The 18,913-nt window shown below is 45.9% G+C and overlaps 1 protein-coding gene across 1 annotated transcript; it reads right to left on the bottom strand.

Moving 5' to 3' along the window:
• Nucleotides 1-5,855: 5,855 nt before the first annotated feature.
• On the bottom strand, nt 5,856-17,346 carry LOC135520276 (PR domain zinc finger protein 1-like). Its single transcript, XM_064945700.1, is given in 8 exon segments — nt 5,856-7,892; nt 8,011-8,139; nt 8,248-8,855; nt 8,858-9,307; nt 11,623-11,875; nt 12,833-12,952; nt 14,681-14,998; nt 17,162-17,346. Coding segments are annotated over 8 exon segments (2,499 nt in total). The 5' UTR covers nt 17,189-17,346; the 3' UTR covers nt 5,856-7,298.
• Between the last annotated feature and the right edge of the window lie 1,567 nt (nt 17,347-18,913).

Below are 18,913 nucleotides of genomic sequence, written 5' to 3'. Positions count from 1 at the left end.
AACCTTGTCTTTCTTACACATATTCTCTCACACACACACAGGTTCCCTCCGTACCTCAAGCACACCTGTAGCCAGGGGGTGCCCTCTCATTTTGAGTGCGTCCCCCTCTCCTCGACCCACACGGGCCAACCTGTTATTAATCTAGGCCGCTAATGGGCAGGTGCTGAAGGCAGAGAAAGAGTCACTTCAAGGCCTTTACGGTCACTCGCCTTCATCTACATCCTCCCATCATTGTCTCAGTCGCAGTGGCTGAGCTTACTGTATCCTCTCTGTCTCTTTTTCTCTCTAATAACTACTGTACCCACTTCCCAGCTGTAGCCTCTGACTCAGGGTCAGTGTGAGTAAGTATTGACTGGATGTTGTGGCTCCTAGCTGGCTGTGCAAAGAGGAAGACTGTACTTTGTCTTTAATAGACTAGAGAATTAGACCCTCAGCCCCTGTCTGTGTCTTTGTGTGACAAACATGTAAAATGTTGATTCACTGCTAACAGCAGTTTTCCCACTGATAGCCAATTTGGAACCTGAAAAAGTTCCTGAAATAAACAAAATGCAATGATCTAAATATTTATGTTCTTGCTACTTGAGTATGCCCTTGAGCCACAGTCCATTGGGACTTTTTCTATGACCCATCTTAGTACATGAAAAGTTTTGTAAAACACACTCACAAACAGGGCCTAAAATGAACTTTTTGGTCCACCAGCCACTGTGTTACGTAGATTAAAATAATCCACCAGCCACTTAGATTTTTTTATCAGCCAAAATAAAAATGTATTTGCCAATATTGTTACACCAAGAAAACGGATGAGAATGCTTAGTAATGTTTCTAAAACAAATGTATTACTAGTAAAAATTAATGTGATATATTGTTTAATTTCATTTTTTGGGGGGGTGACCTGAGTCCTAACCAAAGTATCACAGATGAGACAATGTTCATCTACCCTTTTAAGATTGGGAGGTCACAAATGCAAATGTCTAATTCAAAATCTATTTTTTTTCACTCTATAAATACATTCAAACTGTATGGCACTACTTTAACGACAATGAAAATGGGCAATTAAAACGTGTAAATGAATATTGTTTGTTGATATTTGTTAATAAAAATTAAAAAATACATCACTTCCGTTTTTTGGCTGTGCCTATTGCACCGTTCGAAAATGGGGTGGATAATTAAGCGGTTGGGAACAAGAGGCGGATCTGTATCATAAATACAGTCACAGGTAGATGGGTTGACTGGTCCTTTGCTATCGCGCCGGGCCGAACATGATACAGCACTGCCTCGCTTGCCTAATTGCTTTTACAAAACTGTTACCAACATATTAAAATAACAATGAATTACATATTTTCATTAAAACGTTATTTTGACCAACAAAAAAGAGGTGGGAGATTACCGTGGTAACGTGACTAGGGAGTCATGTGCCTGTAAGACTGAGGATCTGACGAATAGCCGCGTTGTCTTCTCTTCCCTAGCAGTTGAAACGCAAACATTGAAAAAAAAAAAAAACTTGTGAACCAAACCATGTAAATAGTCAAGAAACACAAGGACAAAGTATAATTTCAGAAGACGTGTGTTTCAAGTAAATTAGATAAACTTTTATGCCTGTGCACAACCCTTCTTTCACTAAACTCTTCACGTGCACACAGCCAGGTAGTGTTGCAGCGTGAGGAGGGATATGCGGCTATACTTGCAGGATTTCTTGGGGGCCCCCCTGGGTGCACGTTTTGGTTTTTGCCCTAGCACTACACAGCTGATTAAAATAGCCAACTCATCATCAAAATTTGATTATTTGAATCCGCTGTGTAGTACTAGGGCAAAAAAAACGTTGGGAAACCCTGGTCTGTAGGATTCGCAGTTCTTTGACTTTGTGCATTTAATTTACCAGCTATGAAACAAAACAGCTGAAATACTTTGAAAACAGCTACTGCAGCATATATTTAGCTATACATGTGATCATACTTTACTATTTATATTTCTAAATGCGAGTGAAATGCTCCCATTGTGGAGCCCTGACCACCACCCTCCAACATGGCTGGTGAACTGGACATCTTATACCCACCAATGCCAAAATCTACCTGCATTTGGTAGGTGGCATGTGTTAATTTAGGGCCTGCTCACAAAACCCATACATACTCACACTACACTAATCCACATTGATATATAGCACCAGCTATAAGCCCCCTTCACACACAATTACAGTCACACATAATACATAACCTCTCTCATTGAAGTAGCGAGGATATTGTTTGCATATGTGCATATGATGTGGTACGGAGAGAGTTTATGTGTGCGTGTCACGTACAGTGTCTGAGCCGGGAGGGAGGCAAAAGGAGCGGTGTTTGGTGGCAGGAAGCGAGGGAAGGTAATCATAATTCTTAATCGGAGGTCTTCACATGTGGCTCGTAAATTCACACAGCTGAACACTAATTGCTAAAATGCCCGAACAACTCACTCCCCTTCCCATCCTTCCTCCATCTGTGTCATCTGGATAGAGCCGATGACAAATCTGTGGACCACTAGTCCCGTAAGGCAGCTGTCCCCAACCACCAGGCCGGTCCAGAAAGGACACAGAAAGGATAAATATATATATCTTTGTTTTATTGATCAAATAAAATAAGAATGATATACAATTATAGGCTATTTGAGCAGTAATTACATTGAACTTGGTGCAGTCTGTTGGTCCTTTTCTCACCACTAATATCTCTGTCACGCCCACAACAGTTTACAGATTTTGAACTTGAGAAATACGCGCGCGGCGAGCTGTGTTGCCCGCCAACTTTGTACTACTAGCTAGCTTCGTTAGCTGACATAAATATAAACAAACAAACGGCGCTGGAGCGCTTCTCCGGAAGGGGTAAGGGAGGTAAAAGGCCCAACGACGATGTTGATAATACAGAGACAGCTGAGCCCGAGACTGCAAAAAAAAAAGCCTAATTCAATAGAAAATATGAGTCCTCCCTAAAATATGGCTTTATTGCAACAGGTGGCTCGCATGCTCCAAGCCCCCTGTGCGTAGTATGTGGAGATATGCTATCTAACGAGGCTATCCAGGGGGAGATCGCTTGCCAGAGTGTTTGAGTTCCGAGAGCCGCTGCAGATTCCTCTTTCAGAAAAAAGACTGGACATAAGGAACACCCGGATGTCACTGTCTCCCATCACCCCTAGATGGGACCGTCTTGTTGCCGGGAAACAAGCTCAGGGTTCCCACTGATTCAGCGACATGGTGAGTTGCAATGTTTTTATTACATGGTCATTAGAGAAAAATATGCACTTTATGTTTTTATAGCATCACGTTAGACCTACTTAAACTAAAATGTTATAAAAAAGCGGCCATACTAAATTTATAGGCCTAATCCATATTCAGGTCCTTTCTCGTGGTTATGTAAAGACGTTCATTCATATAAATTCGTTTTTTGGGGGTGTCTCAGCAAATCTATTCAAGCCTGGGGTGGCACACAATTGGCCCAGTGTCATCCGGGTTAGGGGAGGGTTTGGCCGTCATTGTAAATAACAATTTGTTCTTAACTGACTTGCCTAGTTAAATACAGGTTAAATAAATAAATACATCTGTGAGAAATCTGCACCTCGCATAGACACACACTCACATGCTTGCACACATATGCAGATTAGACACATGCCACCTCGATGGCGGTGACTCAGCACTACATCGCTGCAGCCATCTTTGTTCAGCCTCTAGCTTCATTGGGACAGAGGAGCTTCATTTGCTGCTCCTTTGTATTCAACCACAGTTTCTCTTGTTTCCCAGATGCTAGTTGCACAGCGGTCTGTCCATGTGTTCAAGTTACCAACTGTACTGTACTTCTCATAATTTCTCCCTTCTCTGCGGTCCATATGACCCGGTCACCATGTGTTCTGGTCCTTATCTGTAACTAAGGCTCGCCTCTTCTGGTCCTCATCTGGTTTCTGTTTTCATCCTAAAACGGGGTCGAATTCCTGTCAAGATGGGCTAAAGGGGACAGGTTCGGGAAGTTCTATGAGGCGGAGAGAGATGTATCACTTTTGAATCACATCCCATTGAGTTTGATGACCCCCCTTCTGCTTGCGTAATGCAGTCCTTGTTACAGTATATTTACGGCAAAGCTAGGGTTTGTTTTCCGGAAACATCCTCATCAATGGCGTCATGCTGGAAAGAAACTCACAAGTCGGTGTTTCATTGTGTGCGTATGTGTGTGTGTCTGGGCGTCTGTTTCGTCTACGGTTTCATTGATAGAAACTAAGTGCACATAACCAAGGAGTCTTGTGGCGAGAACATTAACTTGTAGATGGAGACGCTAAATACAACTGACCCTTTTGTGTGTATTTGTATGTAAACTATCGCTTGGCTATATTTACTCCTCTGTCACACAGCTAGAGTGTGTGTATGTGTGTGTGTGTGTCTGTGAGAGTGAAAGAAAGGTAGAGAGTTGTAAAGCCCAGAGCCATACTGTTTTATGAGGCAACTTGTTGCCAACTGAGTTTAAGAGATTACATCCAATATTCGTTTAGTAACATGAATAGCATCAATGTGTGCGTGTCAAGTGTGATTCCACCAAAAAATATTTAATTTCACAATGTTTGACAACACCATAAACGTGTTACTCACACTACCAACCAGTTGAGGTGCGGTCCCCAGTTAGGTGTAGGGAAGCCCGGTAAATCTGTTTTCGCCCACTCAGTCAAAAAAAAGTACCATCCCTAAGTCATGCTAGCTGGGACAGTGGAAATTGCTGTGTCAACATCTGATTGTTCAGTTTCCCTGATAGTAATAATAGGATGTTGGAGAGAGACCAAATAGCCCATGCTACGTTAAAGCAAAAACCGTTGAGTCAGAAGGTGAGAGCACAGGATGTTTTCGGTTTGACAAAGAGCACGTAGGCTACGCTACAAACCCAGACGACAGTTCTTATTTGCTAATGAAGAAGATTCACAAACAGGAGCAAGTTTATAGGCAAATGGTACTGGCTACATTCCAGCTAGTCTTGAAATAAACCAAATAAATGCTAGGTTAGAAACATGAATAGCTCATCAGCTGTGCTAGCTTAACTTTTACATTAGACATCCCCTTTAAGCACGTTGTTGGTGTTTCCTTTATTTTGGCAGTTACCGGCTTGTGCCTTACTCTGAAACCAGAGTAAGGGGATGTCTAGTTTTTTTTTTTTTTTTACACTGCCCAAAACCATTCTGCTGTTTTACTTACCTGTTTTCCTCATGGTCGTGTTATGCTGCTGTGTTACTACACTGGGTTTGATTGTGCAGAGCCTGCAGTCTGTACCGAATTATTCACTTTTTCAATGAGGGTCTGCTCATGAGAAAATAGTGCAGGCTAAACTGAGGATAAAATACCGACCACAGTTACTATTGCCGTGGGGCAAGGGGATGTGTTCCAAATGTACTCCTATTTCCTTTTCCTCTCTTTTAGCTTTGCACGGCCCGCAAAAATGACAAACCTCCATTCTTCTTTACTACATACCGACCATGCATACATGGACTAGAACATTCATAGATATCTTGTGTTGATGTAACATGAAAGGTTTGTGCCTCTTCTAAATACACTATTCTCCATTCATTCCATCCCTTGGAACTTCTTCCAGTGTCTTGATCTAAACCAAAAGGCATATGCATACCACTTTGATGATGCCTCATATTGTCCTCGGCAAAGTGGTGTCTCATTAGTTTTAACTAGCTACCTCTCCTTCTGTCCTTTCCTCCATGATCACTGATCTGGGGCTACATGAGGTGGAAGCAACATGATCTACCGGAAGCCATAGAATACTGAGACCCTAATGTCTACTAGCTGCTTCTCCTAAAGCACAATACCCAAAACAGGAGGCAGATAAAAACAAAATAGTCACACAAAATAGTCCGATTAGAACTGTGGACATTTATCATAAATTTACATTTTGCACATAAATAACAATGTAAACGAGTATGTAAACAGAGATAGTATTTTTTTTCTCCTCTAGGGCTAAAGATGAAAGGGGATGATTTGGTCATACTTCAGGTTTGGAGGGAGAGAGAAAAAAGGGAAGGGATGGGGGCTGATGTGCAACTGCTTCCAGGTCACTGGCCTGGGCTCACAGTTGCTATGGAGACAAACCATATGTCGTCTTAAAGCCATTATAACAGTCCAATCATATTGAATAGTGGGAGGAGCAAGCACCGGCACTTAAGTCATAAAGGGGAGGGGCCAGTGCATAAGAAGGCCAAGGTGCTTTGGTCTGTGCCATTTAAAAATGAGAAGGGGGATACATTTTTCTCAAACTAAACCACAGCTAAAGAGCTAACACTTCATCACAGACAAACAGTATTCTCTTGGTCTTCTTTTCAATAATTTAAGTCTCTTTTTGGTGTGTTTGAAACTAAAGCCAAGTAAACTTTACAGTGTTTCCTTTTGCTATTAACAGTGTATTGAAGTTCCCTTGGACTGTTGGGGGGGAAGGATTCCTGGACTCGCAGTCTTTATATGCTACATATTGAGCAGACTTTCCTGCTCTTTGGATCATGTGGAGCTGCACTCCAGCTCATTTTGGTTTCTTCTTCAAGTAGCAAAAGCAATAAATAGAAAACACACTCTCCTTCAGCTTCCCTCTGAACGTACAGACACACATTCTCACAATCATACACACACTGAGGTAACCGTTGTTGAAAATACATAAAACCAAAAATGCCCTTTTTTGTAGAACTCAGGATGAGTGTGGACATAGAGAAGCTTGCTGGAAGGGTCAGAAGGTCAAGCAATGCCTTTTCTTTCTAAACAAAAGTTTGTGTTCACCTTTGGCAAAACAAAGTTGCGACCTTTGACCCTTTTTAACCTGCTATATTGTTTAAATACAATTTTAAAAATAAAAGTAGGCACCCCTGCTTCTCAACAGGTCACACAGGATGGATACAGGCAGAGAGAGAAAGTATCTACAAAGAAATGGCCCCAGAGTGAAATCAAAATAAGAAAAACAAACAGTAAATTACAATGAATTACCTGGTCATTGTAAACATCACTTCCACATATTGCTTTTCGAAGACAGAATAATTGCATAATAAATTAAGGAGGTTATATAATAAATTCAACAAAAATAACATTGAAAACAAACAGTAATAATAACAATGATATGGGTGGATGATTGTCCTGTCTTAAGTATAGGACACAGTGGAACAGTTAAGTAATCTGGGGACAGTGTCTCTTGGAGCCCTGAGTACATAAGTCCCTGAAAGTTCGCTACAACCATCAAAATATATTTACACTCGTTGCTCCTGCTAACCAAGTTCTCAGAGCCACAGTCTGACTCAACGTCCTTCAAACGGTGAGCTCAAGCCTGTTCCTCGGACTCCTGCTTGATCGTGACGTTGGAAGGAAGAAGTGGACTGCTTCGGCGCAGTTTGATAACCGACGTCTCATTGACTGAATTGTACAGGCCGTAACCTGTAGACTGGAGCTCACTGGCGCCGCCCTTGTGGTGGTGGTAGCCGGAGGTCTTGAGGTCCATCTCCCTCCACAGCATCCCCAGGACCTGCTTCTCCAGGACAGCCTCAACCTCAACCCCTCCCTGGAGCTGGTCCAGCCTCTCAGCGTGGTCGCTCATGTCGAAGCGCTCAATCTCCTCATTGATGCGCTGGAGCTCTTCCTGGGTGGAGGGGCTGGGGGTGGGGCCACCTGAGGAGGTGACGGCAGCCAGACAGTAGCCCTTCAGGTGTAGCCGCAGGCTGCACAGGTGAATGTAGTGGCGGTGGCAGTGGGGGCACTTGTGTGGCCGCTCGCGGGAGTGAAGGCGCTTGTGCAGCTTGAGGTGGACAAACTGGGTGAACTTGGCAGGGCAGAGCTTGCACGAGTAGGGCTTCTCACCCGAGTGGAGGCGCAGGTGGGTCTTTAGGTTGCTGGTGCTGCTGAAGCGCTTATGGCACACCTGGGGGGAAAGAGGACAAGTGAAGGGTTAGAGGAGGTTAGTTCAGCATTGCTTATGTATATGCAGCAGCTAGCTAGCTTAACAGACTTAGCAACTAGCATATGGTGGTGGTCTTTACCGAGCACTCATGGGGCTTCTCTCCAGTGTGCACCAGGAAGTGTTTCTGCAGGTGGGCCAGCTGGGTGAAGCCCTTACTGCAGGTCGAACACTTGAAGGGCCGCTCACCGCTGTGGACACGCAAGTGCACCTACACACAGCAGGGACAACATTACGTCAGTTGGGTTCAATGCAAGGGAACACAAAGTAGTCTGGATGCATGGAATGAAGGGAGTGAACAGAATGTCTCCAGTCTCACCTTGAGGTTAGAGAGTTGGCCGAAGGTCTTGCTGCAGACGTTACACTCGTACTTGATCTTGCCGTTCTGCTTCTTGAGTGGGTAAGGCAGGGTCTTGTAGCCTGTAGAGCCACCACCACGCTTCATCTTGCTCAGGTTCATGGCCTCCTCCTGCCGGCCGCTGGCGCTGCCCAGTAAGGCTGAGGTAGGCTTGGTGGGCATGTGCTCGCTAGGGGCGGCTGTGCCCGCTGTAGGTGAGCCGCTGGTGGGGGCGTGGGGGTGCCCGTGTGGGTGAGGATGATCATGGCCAGAGTAGGGGTGATGGGGGTAGTGGGGGGCGGCTTTGTCCCCGAGGGTGGTGGCGGCTGAGAAGGCACTGGTGGTGGCGGAGAGGAGGAAGTCCCGGTGGGTGGAGAATGAGGGGTGGGAGGAGTTAGGTAGGAAGAACCTGCTCCCCGCCTCCCCAGGCAGCAGGGGCATGTTGGGGGGCAGCAGGCTGCTGAAGAGAGGGTACATTCTTGGAAACATGCCCCCGACAGCGGGTACCCCACCCCCAGGTAGTGGGTAGTGGTGGGGTAGCATGTAGCGGGAGTAGTGGGGGCCGGGAGGGTAGAAGGGCGAGGAAAGGGGGCGGCTGGTGGAGAGTAGCCTGGGAAGGGACCCAAACCTCGGGAGTAAAAAGAGGAGGATGGGGGTGTGGGTTGGGGAGCTGCGGGGCTACCATCGGGGCTACTCTCCGGACTGCTCCGCGCCGACGGACTCGGGGTCGCCGACGACTGGTTGCCTGGTGATCTGATTGCTGTGTAACAAAACTGTACCGGGCTGGTCTTAAGGCTCAGGAACTCTTCCGTTAGATGCGGGTGGGGGCGGAATGGGGGGTAGAGGGCACGGGGGTACAGGGGCCGATCGGGGCTGTCGGCACAGCGGGGTCGCGTGGCCAGTGGCCGGCTGGGCTCCCTCTTGCTAGAGGTGGTGGGGCCCCCGAGGATGGAGGAGACACTGTGTTCTATCTTGACTGGGGCGCTGCTGCTGCTGACATGCTCCTCACTGGCCTGCTGCTTGGCTTCCAGCAGAGACTGCTCTGTAGAGGGAGAGAGAGAGGTCAGACACACTGTTCTCCCTCTGACTGAAGACCACGTTTCCCTTTGACTTGGTGTCAGGAGAATTGCGCACAGGAAAAACTTATCTAGACATGTCTTTACCTTAGGAGAAATAATGGTCTTTCAGCTGTAGAGGTGGGGAGGGAGGGTTAGGAACACTGTAACAGTGGTTCAATTAGCGTGACAGATTTGACGAACGATCACGGAGGGCTAAAAGACAGGAAGTGAGGCGTGACAGCTGCCTCTGGGCAGGGTGTGTGTGTGTGTGGGAGGTGGTGGTCTGGGGGCAGATAAAAATCAAGATAAAATCCAAATGGGGGCAGGGCTGATTGAAAGTTTCCTCTCAAGTTTGGCCTCAACCTGCCCTCTCCACCTGACTCTCTCAATCACACACACACACTCCTGACACTTCCTGACAGAGGCCTTTGTTTGATAGGTTTGCTCATCATCTCCAGCATGCACACTCACGACCCAAAGAAGGACCCTTCAATCACATTCCATTAACACAAAAACACACTTCCTATCCTACACCTTTGGACTTTTATCAGTCCTTTAGGTAGAAGTAAAAACAACCACCCAGGATTCCTTCTAGTTTGCTATTGTTTCCAGGTCAAAGGTTAACTGGGAGAGCTTCTTCCTCCCTTGCACCTACTGTCACCTCCACATGATAAAAGATGGGATTACTGCAAGCGCTTCCAGGCTACACACACACACGCTAAAAGCCTCTGCGTGTCGGTTAACACATCCTCACCTGTTAAACCTCCATCAGTCGGGATTTAGAGTGGACATCAATAATCCCATCCATTTACTACCCATTGAACTTTTACTAGAGGGTCACAAATCTGTGTGTGTGTGTCCAAAAACATGTATATACATTAAGCTTTCCAGCACTTAATTACTCGACAGACTTTCAAAACACACACACAGTGACCCCCACACCACTACAGCGGCAGTGTGTAAACACAGAGGTTATCAGTGCCTCCCCCCTCTCCTCTTCCCTGTCCTCACCCTCAGATAACACCACTCCCAGCCCTCCTTTCTTTCAGAAAACAAACAGGGTGGCCATCTTGGAGATATCAATCTGTCAGCACGGCCCCGCCGCCAGGAAGTTCAAGTAGTCAATGGAGGGGACGCTTTTCTTCCTCTCCTCTCTTCCCTCCGTCTCTCCACTTTTAAAGTGCCAAATAAATTAAGGAGAAGGGCCAAGGAGCCGTCAGCTCATCCCACACGCACGCACACACTTTTGAGATTAAAAGAGTGAGTGTGTTGGAATGAAATGCCTCTCCGGGTATGTGTGTCCTTGCATGCAAGGGAGAGGGTGTGAGTAGGATAGTATGCGTTTGAACGCATACACATTTAGAACAGGAAATGCTAAACAGGTGCCATATGTCTGTGCAAAGCTTGTCGTTTTAAGGAAGGCTGATTGTGTAAGCGTGTAACACACACAAATATGGAGAAAAACAACAGCTGTCACACCAAGAGGAGAGCGAGTGGGAGAAGAGCTCCAGTTCAGTCATTTCAGACCAGCCAGTTCTGCTGACTCACACAACCAACCAAACATACGTCTGGTTCTACTATGACTGGGTTAATGGAGAAAGACACAGGGAGAGAGATGGACCGAGACAGAGAGAATAGAAAGGTAATTATGATGTCATTCCCAGGTCAACAGAGGCCCCTGTGGTAGTGGGGTGGTTTAATTACAGGGGCCATAGAGAAAAAGTGGGAGCCAGAGGGGCCAGTACCATGAGGGGGCCCAGGCCCCTGTGTCTCTGCCCCAGGAGATGTGCATCTCCCGGGGAACTGGAGTCACTACCTACCACACCTGGAGGCAGAATGCTGGCTCCTTCCTCCCATCCCTACCTCCCTCCCCTTCTAACTCTGTCTGGTGCTCTCTCACTCTTTTTTGCTTCCTCACACATATTCATATTTGCATTTAGACTAGTCACTTTATGACTAGTGATCACACACATGCAATGGTGGCGCTGGCAGAGATGAAAGGTCGAGGGGCTGTGTGTTAATGCCAGGCAGATGTTCAGAGAGGAAGGAGATGTGGCTCCCCTCAGAAATACTGTCAGGCTCTCACAAATATACACTCTCACGACACACACCAACACTGAGTAGGTAGGTGCTAAATAAAAATCACACACACAAGACCATAGAAAGTTAAACATAATACCAATTGTACACTATACTTCCAAGGATACAGCGTTATTACTATGTAATAAATCATTGCATACAGTATATGATTATCATTGTATAACATCTATGTAATAAGGTTTCATATGATAGGACTTACTGAGTTTCTGCATCATGAGCTCTCCAGAAGGCGGGTAGTGGAGGCGGTGAGCGAACTCTGGGCAGTACCACACCAGCAGCTCGGTGCCAGGGGGGATGGCCCTCACCGTGTAGAAGTAGATGTTCGTGCCATTCTGGCACGCTGCCAGGTTTTGCTCCCCTGCCGAGTGGTCCGGGTTGACGTAGCGCATCCAGTTAGACCGCTCCTCGTCCAGGCCGTCCACAAAGTGGTGGAAGTTGCCCTGCGAGTAGATCTGAGGAGACGGAGAGTCGGGAAATGGTCAAAGGTTAACGGGCAAGGAAGTCTCAACGGCAAGTTTAGAACGCTCCAGAAAAACAGTGCTGAGTAACGGCTAAATATGTCGACGAATCATATTATCAGCAGCGTGAGTGTAATATCATTAAAGTGTAGACTCGTTAAATCTCTCTCCCCCTCCACTCCAGACCTTATAGCCAGTTATACAGACTGAGGGATGGCGAGACCGACAGAGTAGGAGCCTCTCTTATACACATCCAAAAGAGTTGAGTCAGAGAATACGTCACACCGACAATGGCACCGACACTCATTCGGAGTCTTCCCCCTCTCTCCACTCAGACCACTCTCTCTATCTGATTGTGGACATCAACGAGAGAGAGAGGTCTATAACTCTGTTGTGTCTTGCCTGAGCGAGGTACATGAATGGAACACATAGCTTTGGGATGTTGTTGAATCTAGGTGAGTGCCTGTGTGTGTATGAGTGCTACATTGTCACTTCCCGGAACGATGACGCCGTAGCCCTGTTCCTGTGTACAGTGTAAAATTGTCATATTACTCCCTTGTTCCACTACAGTTCTTACTGTACTAGCTGCCACACTTACTGATCAGACAACCACTACTGAATAACAGGCTTTACCCAGCAGATTTATCATGATGAAATAGGAGTTGAGGGTGTGTGTTAGTGACAAGTATGCACCACACACACACACACACACACACAGAGTGGAGAGCCTTAGTCTCAGAATGATTAGAGAGAAAACCCCTTCCGTCTCCACACACACAAACTTCTGAAGAACACAGAGACCCTGGCCGTGACGTCACACGAAGTCAGTCAGTGGAACAGGAAATGACCTATGGTTGTTTTTCTTCCTCTGTGGCTGTCTTTTACTGAAAATGAAGCGCTTGCTCTCTTTGTGTGTGTGTGTGTTAGTGGACAGGAGGGAAAACCACTCACCCTCCAGAAGTACTTCCTGTTGGCGTCTTTGGGGACGCTGTCTGCAGTGTAGCTCTGTCCCACCAGGGGGCCGAAGCGTGTTCCTTTAGGGATGTACTCTCTGCTGGCCACTCCAATCACCTACAGGACAGCGATAAAGACCATTAGTTGCAGTGTGTGTATGTTCGGTGGTTAGAGGATTTACGTTATCACATCCTGCCAGGAGGTCAGAGTCTTCACATGAAGACGGCCGGAAGAACCCATCATCATGATCAAATCAACAAACAAGGCTGCCTCTCTGTGTGTGTGTGTGTGTGTGTGTGTATATAACTACTACTCAGTACTAGAAAAACCAGCGGCCGAGGCTGGGAATTTGACTGTCACACTTTTTCCTCAAGCCACATTTGCTGTGTGTTTTAATAGTCAAACACACACCTAACCCTTATCCAGTGCCAACAGGAAGAGTTAGACACCTTGAGGGAAAGAGTTCTATTTCCTCCATCTCACCCAGGTTATGCCACAAAGCATCTCCCCCTTCTCGCCTCTGTTCCTTTCTAATTGACCACAGGGCCACTCCCTCTGACACCCTTTACGACACTCACAACACACCCTACCACATCAAAACAACTCACCTCAGACTGTTCACCTTAAGGAGAAAGAGATCCACACCTGATATTAAAGCGCTGTTGTTCCTTTCAAAATAATTGGAAAAAAAACTTGAAATAGAGGGAGGGAGGAAGGAAGAACAGCAAGGGAAGTGCATCCGTCTGAAAATGAGGGATTATCAAACCTAGACGTTCAGCTAATCTCCTAACCATGATAAACTCTGATGTATTCACCAAACCCCCTACACAGACTACACTTGTACGCACACACACACCCTTTTCCCCTTCATGCATATCCTACACAAACACCCTCCCTAAAGGATTGGGAAATCCCCCTTCCCATATCCATCCCAGGGCCAGACCACTTCAAGATTTGGGGTGTTTTGAGGATAACTTATTAACCGACTTTACAATGCTCCCTAAATGACTAAGTCAATATCCTTTCATCACTGGTAATGCTATACTCTGTCCACATCCTCTCATTTTCCTCTCTTATTTTCCCTCAATCTTAGTGGTCGCTTCTGTGAAGGTGATAAATATTGACGGATACCGTATCAGGTCGTAAACAAACGTGGTGGGAAACACTCATTCTCACACACAGGGTGATAAGAAACAGATGAGCAATGACAAGAAAATCTATTCATTGCAACCAAATCATGCGGTCTTGATCAGGTTAAAACCACAAAACGCTCCCCACCTACTCTCATGACCCCTCGTCACACTTATTCTACAGGGTTCAACGGTTAGACTGACTGGGAATCAGTTTGGGTTGTGAAGAGGTTGATATCTGGACAGAGGTAGGCATGTAGGTAGGGAGAGCTGGGTCTGGTCTAGTGTAGGACTGACTAGTGTGAGAACATAGAGGGATAGACACAGAGACAGGTAGGGTAAATGGTTATCAGGATGTGTTGATGAATCTCCCGTCAACAGCATGGCTAAGTATGATTAATGACTCTTCATGGATGGGTGGGAGCTCATTTCTCACTGCAGAGGCTCTGTAGCAACCTGCATCACACCTCTGAGAGAGTGTGTGTGAATTCCCCTCCACACTGGGCTTACACACCGCTCCTACAACACACACAGGTCATCGCCGTGCTCCCGTGTGTGATCTTTTACAATGAGACACCCTCCTCACCACAATCCCCCCTGGCTGAGACTTCTCCTGCTGTCATATATTACCTACAGTTGAGTCATGTGAGTTTGGGGAGCATATGGGTTTACAGATTGTGTGTGTGTGTGTGTGTGTGTGTGTGTGTCTTCCTACCTCTTTGGAATCAGCTAGTTGTTTGAAGGCCAGGTTACGAGGCAGTGAGGCCTCTGCTCTCGTTAACCCCTTGCTCTCTGTCCCTGCCTCCCGCGGAGTATCCTTGACGATGTAGGTACACTTCTCCTCAAACTCCACCTCCGTCCACTTCATCATGTCCGCCTCCTCCATCTTAGAGTCTGTGTCGGTGGCCATTTTGGATCTCGTGTCCATCTGGGTTTCCGTGTCCCTATGGGGTTCGGTGTCCATTTTGACGTTGTCGTGCTCTACAGTGTGGGCCCCCTCAATAGTCAACATGGCCGAGCTATGAGAGGTAGCCTGAGAGAAAAGGAAAGCGATAAGAGAGCGAGTGAGAAAAAAGAAAGCGAAAGACCGAGATGGAGAGAAGGAGAAAGGAAAAAAATTGAAGGGGAGAAAAAGAGAGAGATGGGAGCGTTATTATCCAGTATGAGTCAGTGAATGGCGAGTTCCTTTGAGACTGGCTGACTAAGCAGACAGTGTCTGTGCTCTCTCTGTGGGAACAAGAGCCACTGTCGACCGACCCCACTAGCCTCCAGCCCAGGACAGTCTGATCCCCTCTACTCTCTACTTAGAAGGAAACACTCAATCACAGGAAACCGTCAACTCTATTCAAATAAGTTACAGATTTTTTTTAAAGAATACTTATTGAATCCAGAGTGAAAAGTCTATCCCTTTTTTTTTATTACAGATGAGTTGTGACCCAAGAGTCTGTATGTGTTATATACTGTATACGTATCCGGCTAGTGTCTCAGGGAAAGACAGATTGACCAATGACTTGTGCAGATAGGCTGACACGGCCTAACCAATGGCAGCCAAGCTATGAGTCCATTCCGTGGGCTATGTAAGATGGCATAAGGTCAGGGCCAGCCACGCTACCCCTCGGTCTCTACCCTCCCTCACTATCTTCATTCCCTCTGTACCCTTCTCCCTCTCTGTCCAACTCTACTTCTATCTAGCCTACCCTTCTTCATTCTCCCTCCTTGTCAAACTGTCAACATAAGTCTCTTAATCCTCCTGTTTCTTTCTTTATCCCCCTCTCCCTTATGCTCTGTCCCTAGCCCTCTCCCCCCAGGGTGGAAAAATAGTCACAAACAGGGGAAGGAAGTCCTGTCTACATCTGAATGGAGCTAAAATTGGAAGCAGAGTGGCAGAGCAGCGGAACAGGCAAATCATCCGTGTGTGTGGGACAGTGGGGAGGGAGTGCCAAACCTTTCCATTTGGGGGGCCACAGCAGCACAAACAGACTTCAAACGCTCCCCACCCAAGACCATCTCACACACACATCCTTGTCCCACAACAAAAACACAGTGTCCGTAGAATGAATGATCATACACTACAAAGATTGTCAAATTTCAAGTCCGATGATAGACTGAAATGTAACCTTATACGGTGTCACTCACATATCATTCAAGAAAAACGTACCATAACCCCAACAGAGATCTACTCAACCCTCCAGCAATCTCCAAAACTAAACCACAGCTTAAAGCTTGACAAAATTCCCCAAGCCATGACCAAATTAAAACATGACCCTAAATTCACTCAAGCCTATAAAACAGGCTCTGAGGAGACTAGTGTAATTAATGAACTTCCGGAAGAGTAACAGAACAACAAATCACTTTTTCAAAATGTTTTTCCAACATTAATTTCAAATAAAATTGTACTACAAACAGTATCCCAAGTAATTACATACATGAAATGATAATACAAATAGGATATTCCGTTTCAATGTAGAGTAGATCATTTCAAATTATTTATTAATATTGTGATATTATTTATTGTACATTGATATCATGAATATCCTTTGAAAGGGATTTAAATATATAAATATAATACCAAACACTAGTCAAAATCTGTTCCTGCTAATACATTTGTCTTTCTATGACAGCTGTGCAAAACGAATACTGAAACTGAGAACCTGGCCAAAAGCAACTGATTTATTCAACTCTCACAATACACATCTCTGTTTAAAATATTCGATAAACACTACTGATATAGTTTTGTTTTTTAAATGTAGCAAGCTATAACCAATGACAATTTTAGAATTTTAATAAATCAAACAATTCAGCTGAAGTGGACAAACTGCAATAAGATATTAATAATTTAAACACAACCTCAATACTCAAAATTATTGCATTTAAATATTATATTCAACAATATAATGAAAGTTTAACAAACTCATTGCATAATGGAGTGGCCTGACAAACAAGGAGAAAACTTTGACTTACATAAATAACTCCTAAAATAAACCTTCATATTCGTTGTCACTGGTTTAATTTAGAAAGGTGCTTGTTCAACTATTACAAGCAAAACAAATTTAATACACAACTTTAAAAATCCTCAAAACTAATATAATTTAAGAAGAAATTAAATAAATGTTTTCCTTAAAATAAAAGTGAAAATTCCAAAATCAAACGTTTTTTCTCTACAAGTCCCTGTTTCTCCATTGACTAGCGTACTCACCGAGAAGCTTTGGTCCCAGCCACACATAAGGCCGAATGATCTCTCCCCTGGGTGAGTGTGTTTATTTGTGTGTGTGTGCGTGTGTGTGTGGGACAGGTGCAGTTAACCCTCTCCCCCTCCAATCCAAGCGCTACTCCAGAGTGCGAGTGCTGTGTGTGAGCGTGTATGTGTCTGTTCTAGTGAGTGCCTTCTGTTTAACTGACTGCCCCTCAACAAGTGAGGGAGATGTTGATTCACTCAGTGGTCCCTCCCTCATTCCCTCTCCACTCCCCCTCCCAAGGACCGCCCACCACCATGAGGAACACGATCACTTGCAGCTCATTCAGGGTAGCAGTGGCAGGCAGGCACACACACACTGCTCTATGGAAATAGCAGGCGCTTTCACCTGAGGCATGAGCTCTCTCTGCTTCACACAAAACAAATACAACAATTTCAATTGGCACATAAAAGTACCATCACACACCTTAACATAAATTCAAACATTCTCCTGCAGTCTTCGATAAACTTCAATAAAATTAGAAAAGATTGCCAGTTCCAAATCAAAGTCTCAAAAACATATTCCCTCAACATGGGTGCTTGTTGTGTAACAGTTGTACTGTTACATATCAACAACCCCCCTCCCCACACACACACACACAACAAACACACATAGATGGGGGGGGGGTGTTTATCAGTCTTCTTGGGGAAGGAGGACATCCTGTGACGGTGACTCAATGCCCCTCTACTGTTTACCCAGCACAGAGCCGCGGACGGATGTTCCTCTTACACACACGCCCCCTCTAAAGGGCGACACTGAACTGACCTCAAGGCTCAGTCTCACCAACACACTCCCTCTCGGTCTCTCTGCCTCAGTTTATTACCAGAGGCATAAAAGGTGCAGGGCTTACTGACCCTGGTTAAATACAACACAAAACACTTTGTCTCTCCATCTATCCCTCTTTTCTGTCTGTATCAGATCCCCATTGCAAAGACCACTCAAAGCAAGCAACCGTGTCATGGAATTCAACTGGAAATTCCCTACTCTCCCTCGATTGACATCAGTCTTGAGTGGGACGGAGTGGAGAGAGGGCTAATGAAGAATGATAATGAAGAAAATGAAACACGAGGCAGGGGAGGAGGGCAGGGAGGGAGAGAAAGACAGAACCGGGTCTTCAATCCCCCCCACTGGTGACAGAGAGTTGACCACATCACACGCTGCCTACTCCTTCCTGCCAACAGACAACCCACCAGCCCCAAACACACACGATCTGCACCCCAGCTGGTCTACATGATCATGCTCTGTAGCGACCAACCCCTACCAAAAAAAACCCATCTCACTCCCTCCGAGAAAAACAAAAAACGAGAGCGAAAAGAACATTTTCCCCTTTGAAAGTCACATGTGGTCCATCCCTACCCACTTGCTGGCTGGGAACAATCTGGGCCAAGACACAGACAACCCCCCAACCCACCCCACTCACTCACTAGGCTCTCCTGATCCCTTTCCCCTCCCCTCATCCCTCTCCCTGCGTAAACTGTAAAGGAAGGAGGGGGCGCAGGCAGGCCTGAGGCTGGGGGAGTAGGGAGGGGTGACTCTGCTCTGAAGTCAAATGGCTCTTTTTGTTTATGCGCAGGCCGAGGAGGGTATTTAATGTGGCCTGCATGCCTGGAGGAGAGAGGGGGGGGGGAAGAGGGCCACACAAATAAGGGCATGGGGACCTCCTGCCTCTGTTAGTTTTACAGAGGGCTCCTATCAGGGCTAAGAGTAACACACAC

This window comes from Oncorhynchus masou, chromosome 29, assembly GCF_036934945.1.
Source record: "Oncorhynchus masou masou isolate Uvic2021 chromosome 29, UVic_Omas_1.1, whole genome shotgun sequence".
In the NCBI taxonomy this organism is placed as follows: domain Eukaryota; kingdom Metazoa; phylum Chordata; class Actinopteri; order Salmoniformes; family Salmonidae; genus Oncorhynchus; species Oncorhynchus masou.
The sequence above is the reverse complement of the archived record's forward strand: the minus strand, read 5'-3'. Positions and strand labels throughout refer to the sequence as shown.